Here is a 19,312-nt window from a genome sequence, read left to right on the forward strand (position 1 = left end):
CCAGCTGACGTGACAGTAAGCAAAAAACATTTTGAAGTGTAGGAGACTTTAAAAGGGTTGGATCGATACTTTTACACCACTGATTCCAACTCTAATAGTTAAATGTATAAATAGTTGGGGTGAGCATCATTATGAACGGCCTATATTCATGTTAAATAATGTTCTCCCATTTTTCCACCACTGGTTCCAGCTCTGATTCAACATATAGAAAAATTCTGTGAAACACAAATATATTAAATCAGCAATTAAAAACACAACATTAATATTTATACTGAATTTAATTAGTGCTCCAACCATCTGTCAAAACCTGTAATAGTGAGAAAACATACAATATACTGTCATATGGAATGCAGGTTATTAGACTACAATGATTTCACAGTGGACATGACCACACATTTTCATTTACCTAATGGCATTTTAGTTTTTATTACTACTATATTTATCTTAATGTATATTATTATATTATGGTATTACTAGTTTGCTCTCGATTTTAATCACTTAACTTTAATATTCTTTTCCCCCTTTCTTTCTTTAATTATGTTTGCATTTGAATCTTTTGTCGTGCATTTGATCGTGCAGTACAGCAGCCAGCACACAGTATACATGAGTAGAGTTGTAATCACTGTTGATTGCATGCAGTTTCCGCAGGTGTCAGTATGACAGTAGCCGGTAGGAGGGACTTGATGCTCCAACTTCTCATTTTGTGTCTCTCTGCTCTCCAGCCAGTCGTCCTGGTCCTGCTTGGAGAGAGACGACGACATCAGCAGCAGCAGCAGCAGCAGCAGCACGGCATTCCGGGGGAACACCATGCATCTTAGGCTGAAAAGACGAGCGGAGCCTCGCATTACTTCACGTTCTCATTTTTGATTTACGTTTTTCCTTTTTGTTACGTCTTTTCCCTTTCTTTTCTTTTTTCTCCCCCCTCACCTCTCTTTTCCACCCAATCTCTGACGCGCAAGGACACTACTGCATCCATCCACGGCAGAAACGCTCACATAGAGCATCCTCTGTACAGACGCACCACCGTCCTCCTCCTCCTTCCTTCCTTCCTTCCTCCTATACTCCTCCTCTCTCCTCTCCTGTTCTATTCTAACCCAGAGGACACCGGGACCTCTTCTATCCCCCTTTTTACCCGGAGACATGGATCTATGGTTTTATTCGATCCGGATTTGCTGGTGGAGGGTTTTGTTACTGATGAGTGTTTTCCAGGACTATCTGAGCTCCATGCTGGACTGCCCGCCGACCTGCAGCTGCTCTCAAACAGAGATCTATTGCAATAAGTCCGACAACGGCAGATTTTTCCCTTTACTCGCCCTGCAAGATACTGGGAGCAATGGGACGAATGTTGACATAGCAGAGTTATCCAAAAACATCTCCTCTATGTAAGTAGATGCGGATTATTCCGTGCGTTTTTTCCTTCATAAGTAATTGATCACATCCTCAGTGAGGCAGCGGCTGTTGCTTTCATGGCACTGATCTGACTTGTTGGTTAATTAAAAAAAAAAAAAAAAAAAAAAAATCTTTTCACTTTTTGTACTTCTATCAGTGTGTTAAGTGGCCCTGTATGATAACACTGTCTTTTATTAGATGTGTTATGGGCTGGTAAATGCGCTTATCCTCTCTCATGTTCATCCCCTGCACTATAAGGCGAACCCCTTTGCAAAAGCTGCCAAACGTCGAGACCAACAACTTGATCTTGAAATGTGGGATTCTTATTATTATTATTTTTCTTCTTCTAGTTGGTGCGTGTGCGTGCGTGCGTGTGCGTGTGTGTGCGTGTGTCCCCATAAAGTTGCTCCTCCGCAGCGGCACCGCAGGCCTTACATGACCAAAATGACAGAAGGATGTTGCGGAGAACCTCAAATCACCCATTCACTTGATTCCTGTCTCCAACTGTTTCCGACAGATTGTGCTAAATGAAACAGAAAGAAATGGTGCAGTAAGGTCAACCAGCTACACCTCAGCCCCGCATCCTCAGAGACCGATGCGACCCGACAAACTTTATTATGCCCAGATGATGCATTGCGTGGTGTGAAAGCGAGAGAAGGGGTGGAGGGAGGGGGGTGGGGGTTGGGGTTGATGGTAAAATTAAAAAAAAAAAAACGTCACTTGTGGCTTTCCTCTTTTTTTATTCCTACAGAATTGGACGTGTATAGCAGGATGCTTGGGTTTTTATAGCATAAAGGGCTTGCTTAAAACAGAGGAGCTGTGATGACGGCAGGCTCTCCAACCCCCTCCTCCTCACCCACACACCCACACACCCCCAGAAGTACATTTTCATTCTGCATCCTCTCTCTCTCTCTCTCTCTCTCTCTCTCTCTCTCTCTCTGGCATCGATCCTTCCTGCCAACAACATCAAAGGTTTCTTTCTTGAAAAGTCAGAAAAAGCAAAGCTCGGGCCTTAAAATAAGACCAGTGGTCTCGATGAGGCTGATTTGCATATAAAGTAAACATCTCCCATGAAGCGCTGGAATTCCCTGCACGGCTTCCTCTGCCGGCTTACGCCACAAAGGACTTTTCCTCCCATCAGCTTTTGGTATCCCGTTTACCCTTTATCCATTCGAGGGAGACAACAACTTATTTGGTGATACGGTTCATCGCTTTGCCGTGCCACTAGAGGGTAGCCTGGTACCCTTTATACACTGGGAGCCAAGCGCTCCTTACAACACTGGAGTCATTTACGTGACTGTTTTATGAGAGAGACTTCTCAGTCCAGTCAGGCACAGAATGAGCTCCAGTTTAAAGCAAACAACATTAAAAGCAAAGGTCGTTAAGGAGATGAAGGGTCACAGGTCACAGCACCTTGTTAGTGATTAGAGTGACCCCATGATGACTCTAGGATTAAGATTTCCTCTGTTCAACATGTTCCATCCACATGTACATTTATCTCTCCTCTGATCCAGTGACATCCATATGTACATTTTCTACTTTATTCAAACTCACTAAAATAGTGTGTTTGTAAGAAGCGTACAGTCGTCCATTGATTGCCTTTTTGCCTTTGAGAAAATCCTAATGCAATTGACCCGGGACTAATTGTGCATTTCATGGCCCCTCGCCAGCAGGCTGGTTGTTTTCTTGCTGCTCAGCATGGACAGCGACCTCCACCCAGCACCACCAGCAGCTCAATGACAGCCTATCAGAGACAAAACCTCCCAATGTCACATCAGCTGACACATTTGATACTGTTTCAGTCATTCAAACCACACAGAGATGATCAATTATTTGCCTACAATCTGATTGACTACACATTTTCAGTTTTGAATATAGCAATTATGTAGCTTAAAAGCTGTACTGTGGCACATAATTAGCAATATTTACAAAAATGCCTCAATACAACAGAGAAAGGTTTAAGCATGTGTCTCTGTAATTATATATTGTATAAATTGCTTTTTCAAGTCTGATTAATAATAGTTGTTCTGTACCTGTATCCATAGAGATGTAGAGGAGTTCATCATTGACGATACACACAGTACAAATCGTCCTTGGTCCCCTCAGTAAGGCGTTTTTACTAACAAGAAGTCTATTTCATTCATCACATGGGAAACAGAATGAGATGGGGACAATTTGTGGAGACAGCAAACTAGAGCGAGGGCTCCTAGCAGGAACTGTGGGAGGATTGGCCAGCCAAAGAAATCTGCCAAGTCCAGATAATAGTTTTCCAGTTCTCTCACATTAGAGATTCATCGCAAGAGGCATCACTGTTTGAAGTGGATAAGATAAGGCCTTGCTGTGATACTTGAAGAAAAAACGGTTTTCTAAGAGCAGCTGAAGCATTTGACAGGTTTGTGTAAGTGCGGCTCTGACTGCAGGTGCAGGCTTGTTTGCAGAATCCAATCAGCATCTCCACCTCTGGTGGTGACGTTTGGCCTCATTTTCTTTTCCTTTTTTTTTTTTGGACCTTTGAGAGCCTGGTTTGTAAGGAGAGAGTGAAGTGTCAGGACAATCTGTACTGTCATCACTGTGTTGTAAATAGCTCAATGCCCTCAATATGTATCCTCATCTTCACTACTCTTAAGTACAACCATCCATTCAAACCTTGTGTATATGTATTCAGTAGCATACAGTGCATGCATTCATTGTGTGAAACTGGTGCAAAACATTGAACTATTTAATCAGATTGTGAGGCTGCAGAAGGTATATCTTTGATGTTGATAGTAATAGTCAATCTGTAACTTGGCTTTATTTCCTATGGCAATATAGCAATAAAATGGTAAAATAATGTTATATTGTTTCAACTTGAGACTTGTCTGTAGTCAGTTTTTTTATTAACAAAAAATTGGAAACTACTGAGCTCCAGTCGTGCAGAAAGATGATTTTTTTTTTTTTTTTTAAATCTTGTGCGCACAAGATTAAAAAAGAAATCTTTGGGGAGTTGCAAACACCAGACCAGCCATCAGCCAAGAATTTGGTAGAATCTGTGCTAAGCATTTCTAGAGAGTTACAACATCGCTTATACACATCCACAGAATAAATGTATGTTACATTTCATAATGTCTGTTCCACTTATATTCACACTTTGTACATCTGACATGAAATCAGTTTAAGCACAAGTTTACAAGAGCCATATTTCCCCAGGAAAGCTGCACTTATTCATGTACTGTTAGTGCTTATATTGACATTATTGGTGCTTTAAGCTGAATGTCATGCCCACATAATCATTCTGTATTTATAGTCTGTCAGTTATATTTAAAGATCCCAACCAGACCAGATATGTTTTAAGACCTATAGAATACTCTTCTTTGATAAGTATTTGTGTCTAATATGTTTTTTCTCCACAAATGTCTTGAAGTCTGATCTTGAAGTAAACAACAACAGATTAATTGACTTTATACTGTCAAACTCTGTACATGCATATGTCTACACAATGCTCATGCAAGTGAAGTACCAATAAGCAAAAACATGTTGGAGTGGAGGCAGACTGTAAAGATACAAGCCTCAATTTCCTTCTCAGTAAATAGTTTTGATATTCTAGTTATGTGTGGTGTTTGTCTTTGCTGTTGCAGTCATTAGGAGACACTACTCTATGCCTGTGAATTTGAAAATTAGGAGTCTTCTATTTGCCTTTGAAAAGAGAAGCCTCTTCCCAAAGTATCAGAATTCTGATCATCTTTAATGTCAAACGTTCCTTCAATCAAAGAGATTTATATGAACTTGTAAAACTGCCATCTGTTTATCCGCAAACTAACTGAGAGCTCCACACTTCAAAATGGTTCACTGTTTATCTACTTTGCCAAATACTGCTTGAAGTTTATCGTTTAATATCTTTAAAATCTTGATCATCCAGTCTATAAAAGTCCAAGGACTTAAGCCATCCTTTAAAATACATCATAATATCACATTTACCATGAAAACTGTGTTTGTATATATATCCTTCCCAATGTCACAAACAACATAACGTTCCTGGTTATATTTCAGTAATGCTGAATCAGACACTTTTTTAATAAAGGAATGCTGACCATGCTATCTGAACACAGTTTCTATTGTACTATGCCATTAAATATAATCATAGAATGGAGGCTTATATGATCTTATAGGATAGGGTGTTGTGAAAAGGAACAAAAGAAAATGAAATCCATCCATCCATCCATTCATCCATCCATCCATCCATCCATCCTCTCTTTTGTCATTGTATATTTCACCTTTAATTACACTCAAAAATGACCTGAACATTTTGTGCCTATACAAGCTACTTTCCTTCCTTAAAATGTTGTTAGAGAAGTTTGTTTTCCTCTCTTTTCTTGGTCAAATTTTAAAACAGCTGCTCCACTTGAAAGTATCGATCCTTGGACAACTTGAACTACACATTTTATTTGAAACCTGCCAGCTTGCTGATGCTGCCAAAGAAACCTGTTTCATACAGGAATGTTTCCAAGGTCTGCTTAGGTGACTTGTGTGGGCTGCGAGTGTCCACCAGGTTCAGACACTGAGCATTACTGCATTACATAAATTCAGTGTTTTCTCTACCTCTTAAAACTGTGCAGCCCACACACTGTGTGACTGTGACCAATAGCAACCTCAAACTCCAAGTATCTGCTTTATACTGTAGTCCTTGCATAAGGCTTCTGAATGGGAATAGGCATTTTTCACCGCAAACAATTTTAACGTCATACCGGAGAAAAACAGGAGTATAATTAATAACATGACTCACGCCTGCTTTCTGTTTACGTGTGCAGGTTTCAGGGCCATCATATTGTGCATGCTGGCTCGCTGGCTTTGCTTACTGGGGAATCTAAATGGAACAGAGCCATTGTTCATGTTATTAATAACACCTGTGATGTAAATGCAGTGACAAGTCAAAATGTCTGCTGTGTAAAAGGTGGACAGATAATATAGTGATTGTGTTTAGGTGTCTTTTAATTACCAGGTGGGGACGGTGTCTAAATACTCATATATGTATGAATCCTGGTTTCCATGCAGGTTGTGTTAGCCAATGTGACATACCTATTTTTCCCTATTTTTCTCCTGATTGGTCATTGCTGTTAGTTTGATAGTCTATTTATGTCTCGTGAATTATGTGCTCAAGTGCTGACCTTCGACTGTAACCTTCACTCTTTTTCACTGTGGCACTTTTTTGCTCTTGAAATCATTCTTTTTGTAGGTTAAGAGCCTTTTTGACACCCATGACTCCTCACAAGCAAATTCTGAGACACAACGTCGTCAGGGTTACCCTTCTAAGAGTTTACAGCCATTGTACAACTGCCCCAACTTTGTCTGGACTTTCATAGGCAGTGTAGTTGTCCATATGATGAGTAAAAAGATTGACATGAGCCTCTAGAGCGCCTGAATGGAATATGAAGACAAAACATAGACCTAAAAAAAAAGCTAAAGGCATTAATTTAATTGCATCAAGGATCTTTTTTTTTTTTTTTTTTTTTGCTAAATGTGCTGTAAAATATGTTTATTGCACAGCCTTGGGACTCTGTTTTAAGAAACATTCATCAAATAAATTGCTGATTAAAGACGCATTTGAGGAGACATACAGTGTTCTAACAAAAGAGACAATCCAAACACATGTTCATCATTTTTATAGTGTAATCTGGTTTATTTTTTGCAATAACACACTTGCAGACAGATTCTTAAGAATAATGATTTAATGTCTATGTTTGTGGAAAATAACAGATACCTTCCAGGGTTTTTCCAGGCCCAGTCATCTTGAACACAGTCAGAGGAGTTTGTTCCAGCCCGTATAATCTGAGATGTCAGATGGATGTATAGAGTGGTGTATTCTCTCCATACACACGCATTTATACACATTCATTCTCACTTGAAACCCCCCCCCCCCACCCCCCATCCTCTCTGTGGGTACAGCATATTTATTTATTTCACCATCACCTCCCTCTCCCTGTTCTTTATCCATTTCTTTGTCTTTGTTCTTTTCTCCGCTGTGTGAAGTTTTGATGTCTGTGTTTCTGATGCCCGGCTCACCTGTATCTGTTTGTCATCTTGATTTATTTTTCTTTGTCACCTTGATATTTCTCTTTTGTCATTGCCATTTTATTTCTTTCTTTGTTTTTTCCTTTTAAGGGTGAGATGTTTTTACAAGCCTGTTGGGGTTTCTGCATGTGATCTGCAGTTTTCAGCATGTTTGTATCATTTGAAAGAGCATGTAAATTATACCTAAACCTCACTTACCCTCTGTTAGCTGATCATGAAGAATATAGCTCAGAGCTTTACTCCTGCCTGACATCAGTGTTGGTTATCTGCTTTGTATCTAAGCAGATATGAAGCAAAAATCACACTTGCTTATTTTCTTACTACATTACTGCTGCGCTCTTATTGTTGGAAACGAGTCTGTCTATTGATTTTTTGAATAAAGCTGGGTATTGTTTAAATTGGTTTGATATTACACATACACACTATCTGAGTTATGGTATAATGATAAGAAAATAATACCATTGAGAAATATCAACTCAAAATAAAAACATTTTTCAATGTCCTCTTACCCATTTAACAAAAAATTAAACTTTCCTAATGGTAAAAGCCTAAATACAAGCAGCTGTACAATACATTTACTTATGTAAAATTGTCAAAAACTGGGCAAAATGTAGATTTCAATTAGGAGCTGTCTCATAAAACACATAATAAGCAACAACATTTGGAATGTGGCCAGATATGCTCTGCCAATTTTCAGCACTTGACAGTTTTTCCATGCACACAATAGTTTAATACAGACAGAATTAGTCTGTACCAAAACAAGTGTTGAGGTTTGACAGCCAGCTTTATTTTGTAGCTTTTAGAAGTTGCAAAGAATAATTTGGTTAGAGGCAACAGGTTAGATCAGACAATATCCCAAATTGCTAAACCAGATACTAAAATAACAACAATATTTCACAAAGTCTATGTGTACAGCCATGGGTGCCTTGTTATGTACAAACAGGGGAGCGAACTTGAAAAGACATTTTATACCATACCATTTTCTGCTTTTCTACCTTACCAAACCTTTTGAATGAACCTAAACTGTAAGCACATTATTGGAAACCAGAGGGACTGTTTGAATAACTAGCTGTTGCGCTGTGCTGCTCTGTCCTGTCTGTCTGTGTGCTGTCAGTGTCCTCTTTTCACGCTGCGACGTTTTCAGTTATGAATTTGTGGTGTAACAGTTTGAACATGTGGCATGAAAGCATGCGAAAAATGTCAATTGCTTGAATGGGTGTGCAATTGCTCCACTTGCTCCATTGCTGAGGTGCCTATGTTGCTACAGGACAGAGGCAAAAGGAAGTGCATTTTTGATGATTACCATTTAATGAAGTGACTTTTGGTGGAGAGCTTGATAACATGAAAATTCTTCTCGTGCTCTGATATTCTCAAATGTTATATATTGTCTAAACCAAAGTTTGACATTGCTCTATCATTACCGCAGGAGGGAGATGGAGAGGCAGATAAGGAGAGAGATACATTACTTATATGTTTTTAAAAGCATGACAGATGGTACAAATGGTTTCAATGGCCTCATTTAGGTGATAACTGCATTGAGTAAAATAAAGCATGTTGTGTTGTACAAATACCAAGGTTTAATCTTACCATCAAAATTCAAAACACTAACTTGGAAGTTAGTATCACAATAAAACTGACCAAAAAGCATTTTAACACATAGAGTGAGCAGCAGCAGGAAACCACTAACGAGTAAAACAAGGTGACATATTATAATATAAATATTATAATTATATATAATATTATATTATTATGTTTTTGACTAGGATCAGGCAAAACATACATAAATCATGACTGTCAGTTTTATATATATATATATATATATATATATATATATATATATATATATATATATATATATATATATATATATAAGTACACATATGGTCAATTTACCCTTTTAAAACAACTAGAAAGCACAGAGTGGATACTGCCAATGCTGCACAATGCTTAATTAGCTATTTGTAAATGTTTTAATCTGCATCTGGCTCTACATCAAAAATACACAGAGATAGACCATTTTGAGACAAGATTTTTTATTTAATAATCATGATTAAATAGTGAAAATGTTTGGAAATACCCCATCGCTCAGTAACTCATGATCCAGTCCCCCCCCCCCCCCCCAAATTGCATATTATTACCAGGCTTCAAAACTAAATAAACCACAAAACAATTGAGTCTGAAAATGTAACCCCTTGTAACATTTGTGCAGGTTTTCACACTAAAGGCTGCTTTAAACCATCAATGCTGTGCAAGTTACAAGTCAGCTGTCTCGTGTTTCGTGATCTTCTGGCACAATTTAGTAAAGGGCCCCTGGTGCAGTGGAGGAAAGGGAAGCATAGAGTCTTTGGTGAAGTGGAGTAGTCCTCCCTCAGAGACGCCATTAGGGCTAATGCATATGCTATGGGAGATGGAAATATTTAGATCACATTCAGTTCTGTAATATTTTAGACATGCACTGACTTTAATAGTAATTTATATTAAATGACTGACTAAAACTTTTGTGATGGCTTCCCTTTGATTGGCTGGTGGACTTTCATGGAACCTTTGCAGAACCTTATGTAAGAAACTGCAGAACATACCTCATGTTCACTGGTGCTAGTTACCTCTCAGCAACCATTTTGGTTGTCATGCAGTGCTGCCAGGAGAAGCAGCAGATGATGATGCAGGCTGTAACATTCAGTTTTATTGAAATTGTTTTAGTCCCAGCTTTACTATCATTGTGGAGGCTGTAGTTTGTGTTGCTGCTGATTAGTAATGCTTTATACTGAGAGGTGTTTCTAATATTTCGTCCACCACATGTCAATTACTGCAGGGTTTCTTTGTTAGTGGCTCTAATTCTTAAAAAAGATCACAAAATAGTTACCTGCTGTACATCTGGAGGAAGGAGAAGTCAGTGTGTTAAAGTGCAAAGTGGAGGATGAGGGAGTGAAACGCCTACAGTGAGAAGCTCTGATGCTGTGAGGACAACAGCCAAGTATCCTTCACTGATGCTGTAGCTATGATCTCCAGTTTAATGGCTCCCTTAGATCCTGCATAAACAAATATTTTATAATATTTATTTGTAACATTACTTATTCATGCGTGATGGAGCTGCAGAGTTTGCTGTACTTCAATACCAACTTTGGTGTCTTCACAAAATAACACAAGTGATTCATTGCACATGCCACTGAACCTCCATCATATCTGGATTTCCTCGAGGAGTGGAAGATGTAGTCCAGTACAAGTGGTTGACAATGTCTGGCCTCCAAAGCTTCAGATCCTCCACTCCAGCTCCTTCATGCCTGTATCCAACTTAAACTACAATAAGAATAAGAATAGTATTACTACTACTACTACTACTAATAATAATAATATTAATAATAATAATGATGATGATATTAATAGTAGTAGTAGTAGCAGTAGTAGTAGTAATAGTAATGATAGTCTTTATTTATATAGCACTTTTCAAACACACAAAGTGCTTCACAAGGCAAAAACAGAACACATTATATAAGAGTAGAGACAGCGAGAACAGAACAGTGCTAAGGCAGAAGCAGTAAAATAATAGATTACAGAGATCAAATTAAGTGTTAAAATCAATTAAAAAGAAATAAAAACAACATGAATCCTGTAAAAACAGTATGTAAATGTAAAATATATGTGTAGAAACACACACACACACACACACACACACACACACACACTCCACATTAGTAGAGTCCAGAGTTTGGGAGCCCTGATGGCAAAAGTTGTATCTGGGACCAATGATCACATACAGGCTCATAGAATATTAAGATGTCTATTATAGTCTTGGGATATAACAGTATAACAGTGCAATGTCATATACACACTGCTATGCTGGAGAATATGGCAAAGGACAATCATTAATAACTGTGGTACAAAACAAATGCAACCCAGGTTAGGTATGAGAGGACCTCAGAGACACCACTGCTCATTACTGCAACATCTCCCAAAACCTTCTGTCACAGCTACATAACAACACGTGAGAATAAAAATTACAAATGTTTTAGCTGAGCAAACAAAGTCACCGAGCTATGTAACTAGACACCAGGATCCTGCGTTAGATAAGCAAAGTTAATAATTAACATCATGCTGTGTCAAACAATAACCGTGTTTACAAAATAGTATTATCCCTCATCAACTGGTGTTTTCACAGGTTCATTTTGTACATCAAACACTACTTCTGAATTCAAGATGGCATGGTGACTGATTCTGAGGACCTTTTATGTTTTCAAAATCTTCAAAATCTCCAGTGATGTACAACTGGTGCAGAGGTGCTGCTGGAAGGTGAAGCAGTTGAACTAAACCAGATATCAGCCTCACATGGTCCTGGGTCATCAACATCTAGTCCTCAACTTCATCATATTGCAAATAACACAACCCTCCTGTCTATAATGAGTCTGCACACAACTGAGTTCTTCTGTCACAGAGGCACCAGTGTAGGGAGAGCCATTTCATTGAAAACTCCACCCAAACTACACACCACCTATCCACTTATCTTGTGTCTCAACCAAGTGGACATAGCACACAACCATACTAGCTAGAGGTTCACAAATAATGTTATTTTGCACTGTTCCTTTTTTCTTGTTCATATTCTACCTACTACTTCCTGCTTCTATCTTCTTCTTCTTCTTCTTCTTCTTCTTCTTCTTCTTCTTCTTATTCTTCTTCTTCTTCTCTAGTAATGTTTGATATAGATGTTCCTTTTGACAGTTATATATAGCAAAATCTTTTCTTAAGTAGTCCAATACGATACAAATATCCCATCAGCTGTTTTTATTTTAGTCCATTTATCCAGGTTGAGTAAAGTGTGCAGAGTAAAAAGTGTTTCTCCAGCATCTCCCAGGTCTCCGAACAGGTTCTTTCTTTTGCAGTGAGTAATACCTTCACTGGATGAGGATGGCTCTGTCTCTGAGTCTCCACAGTTACATTTGCCATCTGGATGTTTCCAATCAGAGCCAGCCCACCTCTAAGACCTCAATGCTCAAGACTGGACAACTGAAATCTTTTCTTTTGTAGGCAAAATTGCAGTTTGCTTTTACCACTCTTTTCTGTATGGCAAAGTAAGACCTTCCCTTATTTTCTTTTTCCAATGTAGTCTGCCACATTTCTTTGACTGACTATGATTGAACTGTATTCTGACAGTCCGTGTAGAGCAGTGTCTACTCTGTCCTTATGAGCAGCGGCCTTTGCCAAGTAATCTGCTTCGTTTCCTCGTTTCCCTCTGCACTCATGCGTACTGGTACCCAAATAAAATCCACCTCACACCCTGCATTGTGAATTCTGGATAATGTTTGATATCTGGTCTAGACTAGGATTTGATTTCTCTTGTTGTAGTTAAAGCTGCTGGTGCTGCTGCTGAATCACTGCATGAGACTGAGTTATGTGGTTTATTGTCCTCTACTGTCACAATATTGCCAGCATCTGAGATTCTATGTCTGCTTTTAATTCTTAATTCAAGAATGGTTACTCTCTCTCTCTCTCTGATCCTTTGATCCATCTGTATAAATCTGTAAAAATGAACTCCATTCTTGTTACAGATGAGATTTAACTTCCTTGACTCTATTTCCTGATTTATTTCTTTTGTTATGACCAACAGACTGGAGGGCACACATTAATATTAATAACACCAATTTCCTCTGCCTTAGATGATTGGATTGGTGGTATCTTGTACCTAGATAGATGGTGTGCAGTTTGGGTGGAGTTTTGAACAAAATGGTTCTCCATAGGAATAAAGTTCATCTATTCAACCTGCATATAAACTGTATGAATAGCTGCTACTTCTTACTGTTGAAACCATGCCCTAGCCTGAAATTTGTGTGACCTGTACAAACATAATTACGATGATGCAAAACTATAGAAAAAAAATTCAAATTCACTAAATGAGAAGCGCTCAGACTCATTACACTAATTACTTATTATAGCGTACTGCAGCTGTGATGGGGAGAGCAACTCCCTTATGTTACGTAATATGACGTTGTGAAAAGAAAAAAAAAAGCTTAAGGTCACTGCTCAAAATACAATATAATACATATACTGTACATATATATATATCTCATACATTAACATTTCACAGTATAATTTTCATGCTACATAAACTGTAAATCCAGTAAGAAATTCAACCTGCAAGAGCTCTCTAAAAGGAAATGTCTTCAGGGGCTGCAGTACTTTCTAATGCAGGATAGATGCAACAGGGAACAGTATTTTCATGGCAGCCATTGTAGTTTAAGAGCTATTTAGATTAATTAATTAATTATTGGTTTGTCCTAGGCTATAGATATGCATGAGACTTTGAAATGAAGCCGTCTGCTTTTGGGTTGCAGGTGATCTTGACAGCCTTCAAAAACCCTCACTGAATCTCCACTCCCATGCTGCATCAGTGTCATCAACACTAATGTCATTTAGCCACCCAAGACAGAGTTGCTAACACATGTCCTACCAGTTGGCCGTTACCATACAGACCCCCTGCTGCCTCCGCATTGCGAGGCTCACCTCAGGCAGTGCACGACGGGCTCCTCTGTTATAAGCATATCATCAAGTTTGCATGAGCCTGTCTTTGTGGAAAGTAGGTCATGGCTGCCATCTGAGAATTAGAAGGAGAGAGCGGCGCTTCGTTCAGATCCTTCTGTATGCAGGGATGCTGTGAGAAGTCCCGGCCATGTGACTGACCCAGCTTCTCCCACGCCCCCACCACCTCAACTCCTGCATCTGCAGGCAGCCCTCGCGCCTTTAAGATGCATACTAATGAAGCACCTTCCCCCCCTTTAACAATCAAAAGATGCATTGAGGATCGAGGGGTGAAAAATACTGAAGGCTCTGCTGTTTTAGCCAGGATTAGAAAAACCCTTTAAAGCCTTGCAGTGGCATTCCAGGGGCTTTCTGTTGACATTTTGTTGAGCTTCTGCTTTTATATAGCAGATTACGAGTCAATGTCGCTACTGGTTGCAATAATTTATCATGTCAAATTTTGGAGATTGAAGGGAACAGAAAAAAATCATGTATCTACCTATTTAAACTGCAATTTGTTCCATGGTTGCATGACAAACATAAAATAAATCTGACTGAATCTGACTGAAATGTTTGCCTTGTGCATAGTAAATCAGTTTACATCTATTTACATGGATTGCCTTTTGCTGTTTTTTTTTTCTTTAAATAATTCATCACCAGTAAGTAACAGTTATCAAGTACTGTACTGCTATCAGATACGTATTGGAGAGCTCAAGGCAGACCATTTTATGTCTAATCGGGAAGCATGAGCTTTACTGAAGGTTTAATACAGTCAATCATGTTTTAACATGGTATCTGTTGGCTTAATGAAGCCACTCTGAAGCAGCATTATAGCTAATTCCTTCCTCTGTATGATATTGATGGATGATGCACAGTGTCAGGCGTCTGTGTGATGGTGGCGGCTCGGGACCGTTCTTCCTCTCTTGATCTCTCTCTCTCCCTGTGTGTTCCTCTCCGTCGGCCCATCTCTCACTTGCACACTTTTAATTTCCTCAGTGATAACCTCTCCCCAGGTGAGGATGTATATGTCTGGCTCTCACAGGGTCCATCACTGCCGCTGACTCCCACTAGACATAACCAACACAAAACCCCACCTTCCTCCTTTATCTCCCAGCCCTAATAAAGCTCCTGATTATTATTCATGTGGGATGTTTTGTGTTTCAAAAAACATCAATCATCATGTATTATCAAGTAGGATGAGTCACCCCACTGTCCTCCATGTCAGCGATGACTGGCAGAGCTGTGTGAATAATGCAGCACTCTCAGTTCTCACCGAGGTTCAGCCATGTTCTCCTACACGGCATGCATTTTGATGAATGCTATTTAACGTATTCTCTCTTCTCTTTTGTGTAAAAGGAAGCGCTTATTTTTAAATCAAAGTACAAAGTTCTACCTCAGAGATTGTTGTTCATGTCTGTGCATTTTTTCATTCATCTGTAGTTCCTGTGTTGTCTGTTATTGCATGCATCAAAATCTCTGCTTCAACATGTCTCACTGTGGCCTCACATGGCTTCTGCTGTCTGATTAGTTCAGGGTCACTGGGGGGATAGTGCTGATCCCAGCCTCGCAGTTGACTATTACTCTCATTTTGTCATTCATTTTGTAATTTTTTGACCAGAATGCAACAACATTTGGGCAGCTCCTAAATAGAAAAACACTTTCTTGAAAAAAATGACAATTATGTTTTTGGTATTTTTCTTCTGCCAAAGCAAAGCACTACATCACCCAGATAACATCTGCCCTCTCTTGGCCTCATCCGTCCATCGGTTTTCTATCTGTACAAGCGAGTGAGATCTGTTTGAGGCAATATGTGTGCTGATGTTTGGGCAGTAAACATTCATGATGAATTCATGGCTATACAATCCTGGCTGTTTAGATTTGACTGCCAACACCATCAGGGTTGAGGACAGAATAAAGCAACATGGCACAAATGTACCTTCATATTTCCCAGAAAGCAGAATGATATATATATTGGCCCTGAGCGCCATTGCATCCTGTATTTATTGATTACCTCAGATGGTCTGATATCTGTATTTGCTCTGTTCTGAGGACTATTGGTGCGTATTGCACTACATCAAAACATTATAGACCTGGCAGGCCATTCAGCTATACTCACCGATCATTCTCAGTGAACCGAGGACTCTTGGTGGCCGTGCAGGAGTAGAAGGCACTGGCAGGGATTTTTAAGACCCCGACAGGGCTTTGTGTGGAGGCAGATGAGAACACATTAAAAGTAAATGGTCCACCGGGACTCAGCTCTCTTTCCTACTGGCTCCCTGTTGGTGCAACGACCTTGCTGCTCCAGTCAGAATATCAGAGTCACTTTCCATCTCCAAAAAACTCATCATTTTAAGAAGTACCTGACATCATCCTCTTCCTGCTGAATCACATCCTCGTCATTCATATCTCCCTCCTCCAAACCTTTTTTATTTATTTTTTTAAACAACTGTACCCTTTCATAGTGATTTAATTTTTGTCCCCATCCATTCATGTGTACTCCACTTATGAAGGAGTACACATGAAGGAGAGCCATGAAATTTCTGAAACATGGCAGCAATAGATAAAGGAGACCTATTATGCTCATTTCCTGCTCTATATTTTTATTCTGGGGCTCCACTAGAGTAGCTTTGAATGATTCACAGTTCAAAAAACTCTTTATTTATCTTATACTGGCCCTTTCTGTAGCCGCTCAGTACAGACTTTGTTTCTAACAGGCAGTTTTAGGTCCTGTGCCCTTAAGGCCCCCCTCCTGACTGTGTTCTGATTGGCCAACTTTCTGAAAGCTGTAGCAGAGTTGTGTTAAGTTGCAGCTGATGCAAACCCAACAATTCCTGCTTTCTCGCTTCATATTAAAAGCTTTTAAATGACTAAATAATAGGAGACTTTTATTCTGAAGAATTTACAGGAAATTAAACACTCACTGAATTAGAAGAGCTTTGTTCGCAGACATATTGACATCATCATATTGAAATATATATGTTTAGCATATGAATAAATCAAGTAGGAACAGCCACAGCGATGATGTTGTTTGATGAAGATCTGCAGACAACCAGCACACCTCCAACAGGTAAACAACTTATTTTACTTTGTCCTGCTGTGAAATGGAAAAACACTCACAGCGTGCTAGCTCGACTCGAGTTACGCGTGACTACCCTAAAAACAATAGAAAAATACTGGAGCAATGAACTTTAGGGCTGTGTGTTGAGCACATGACCATATAAAGAAATCTGTCACGAGCTGACATCAGCTTGGGCTAAAAGTAGAAAAACAGTGTTCAGAAGAGTCTGGAGCTGGTGCTTTTTAATCACAGGAATTACTACAACATACATTCACCTCATTTGGCCAAACCCCATGTTTCTTTAAACATGAACATCCGACTTTGTTACATTATATATGACTAAAAATAAGGCATAACAGGTCCCCTTTAAGTGAAATAAACATAAATATTATTAATAATATAAACATAAATATAGTAGTTTTCCTGCCATGAGTTGGTACCACCCTCTATATTTCTGTTCACTATCTATCTATCTATCTATCTATCTATCTATCTATATATCTATCTATCTGTCTGTCTATCTGTCTATCTATCTATCTATCTATCTATCTATCTATCTATCTATCTATCTATCTATATATCTGTCTATCTGTCTATCTGTCTGTCTGTCTATTGAACTGTATTGCAAAAGGCTAATATTGGCTAATTGGTTAGCCTATTTGTTTTGTTCCAGGTTATTCAATAGTAAAATTTGCTTACAGTTTAGTTTTTTAAGGGCAAGAAAAAATACATTTGTGCCATGCATTGATCTCTTGCTTGAAGTACTCAATATCTTTGCTTGATGAATAGGGATGTTTTGTTTTGAGATCTATTTCTTGAGCTGACTTGGCATTATTGCTGTTTGTGACATTTCCCCCCTGAAGATGAGGTATCCTCTCCACAAAGACTATGCATATCCTGTCTGTTTCTTTTCCTTTGGTCTATGTCCAGCCCTCTAGTTGCTATTTAAGCTCTGTACCTGGAAAATGTGTGTGCTGGGAAAGCATGTTGTGTTACTATGACAACCGCCAACCTGAAGAATAATCATCTCAAGATATACATCTATACAGGTCTGCACATTTCTTCTCTCATTTACACCTGGCAGTACTACAGTACTTGATCCAATGACTATGTATCCTTGCATATATACTGTATGCACCAATTTGGGAGGAACTGATCCAATTCTTCAGCAGCTTTCTTTTGTTATTTTTGTATTCTGGTTGTGTGGTTGTGGATTCTTGTTCTGGGGAGATCTTAATCTCAACAAGACAATCTGATCACAAAAAAATGAAATGCATGTGCTATAGCTACTAGTTTTAGCTGTGGTGCATTTAACAGTGTTTTTTTTCATATTTTCAAAGTTTACTTCCATTTTGATGGTGTTGAAACATCATATACAAATATAGCCAATGTTGTGTCTTGGTTTTTAATTCGTAAGGGGTTTTATTTAGGGAGCTGTAGCTCTGAAATCTGCACTTTGTAATATGCTATTTTTAATGTCTGTGTTAGTAATCTGGGAATCACAGTAGTTATCCCACTGCATACTAAAAATATGAGGTGAAAAGGGAGTGAGCGTAGTGCTGATGAAGCCGAATGGACACATTGTTGTATCTGCTGCTCATGACTCAAATATTCTTCAGGGATGAAAGAGGCTGTGAGAGAAGTGGCTTCAACATGAGGATGTCTAAATTGTTAGACTAAATTAGCCTGCTTTTCACAAGATATGTTACTAGGGGACTTGGGACATTTGCATTTACAGCTTAGATTGTTCATACATTTTTAACTAAAAATTCCAGCACAAATTACCTTCCAGACAGAGGTCGCTAATGTGGTGCCAACTGAACCATCATAATATGTTTTAAGCATTCATTTGCTTTCTTTTTCTGTCTTTTGGGGGAGAATTGATACTGAAATGTTAGAGAGATGGTTTTACTGCAAAATTCTGCATTGCTAAATAAGTAACAGACACATTTTGACCTTATTCGGCCATAATCGGGACATGGGAGATTTCAGCATATTTCATCATCCTGTATTTCATGCACTTCACGAAACACTGAGTATAGTGTATAATTTATTAATCACACAACGTCCCCACATTATATGAGTCAATGTCAACAGTCAACAGGGCTAAACAACAACAGCGGTGAGTACGTCATCAGGAGAGACACCTTTGGGAGTCAAACTAATTTGACTCTTTGGGAAAAATTAGCCTCCAATGTGGCTAATTGTGTTTGATGGAGAAACTGTTGAGGTGATTAAAGTGAGTGTAATGGTGTCTACATTTGACACTGTGAACTATAGAGGAAGCCGTCACCTGTCAAGCATTACTAATGA

General features: G+C 38.9%; 1 protein-coding gene across 4 annotated transcripts in view; it reads left to right on the forward strand.

Annotated features, from left to right (window-relative positions):
• Positions 1-1,140: 1,140 nt before the first annotated feature.
• ntrk3b (neurotrophic tyrosine kinase, receptor, type 3b) overlaps positions 1,141-19,312 on the forward strand; it is a 177,759-nt gene continuing 159,587 nt past the window's right edge. For all 4 annotated transcript variants that reach the window (XM_053316253.1, XM_053316269.1, XM_053316277.1 and 1 more), the window contains exon 1: positions 1,141-1,382. In XM_053316253.1, coding sequence (XP_053172228.1) covers positions 1,141-1,382 — 242 coding nt within the window. The remainder of the gene's footprint in view (positions 1,383-19,312) is intronic.

Source organism: Scomber japonicus, chromosome 1, assembly GCF_027409825.1.
Source record: "Scomber japonicus isolate fScoJap1 chromosome 1, fScoJap1.pri, whole genome shotgun sequence".
NCBI lineage: Eukaryota > Metazoa > Chordata > Actinopteri > Scombriformes > Scombridae > Scomber > Scomber japonicus.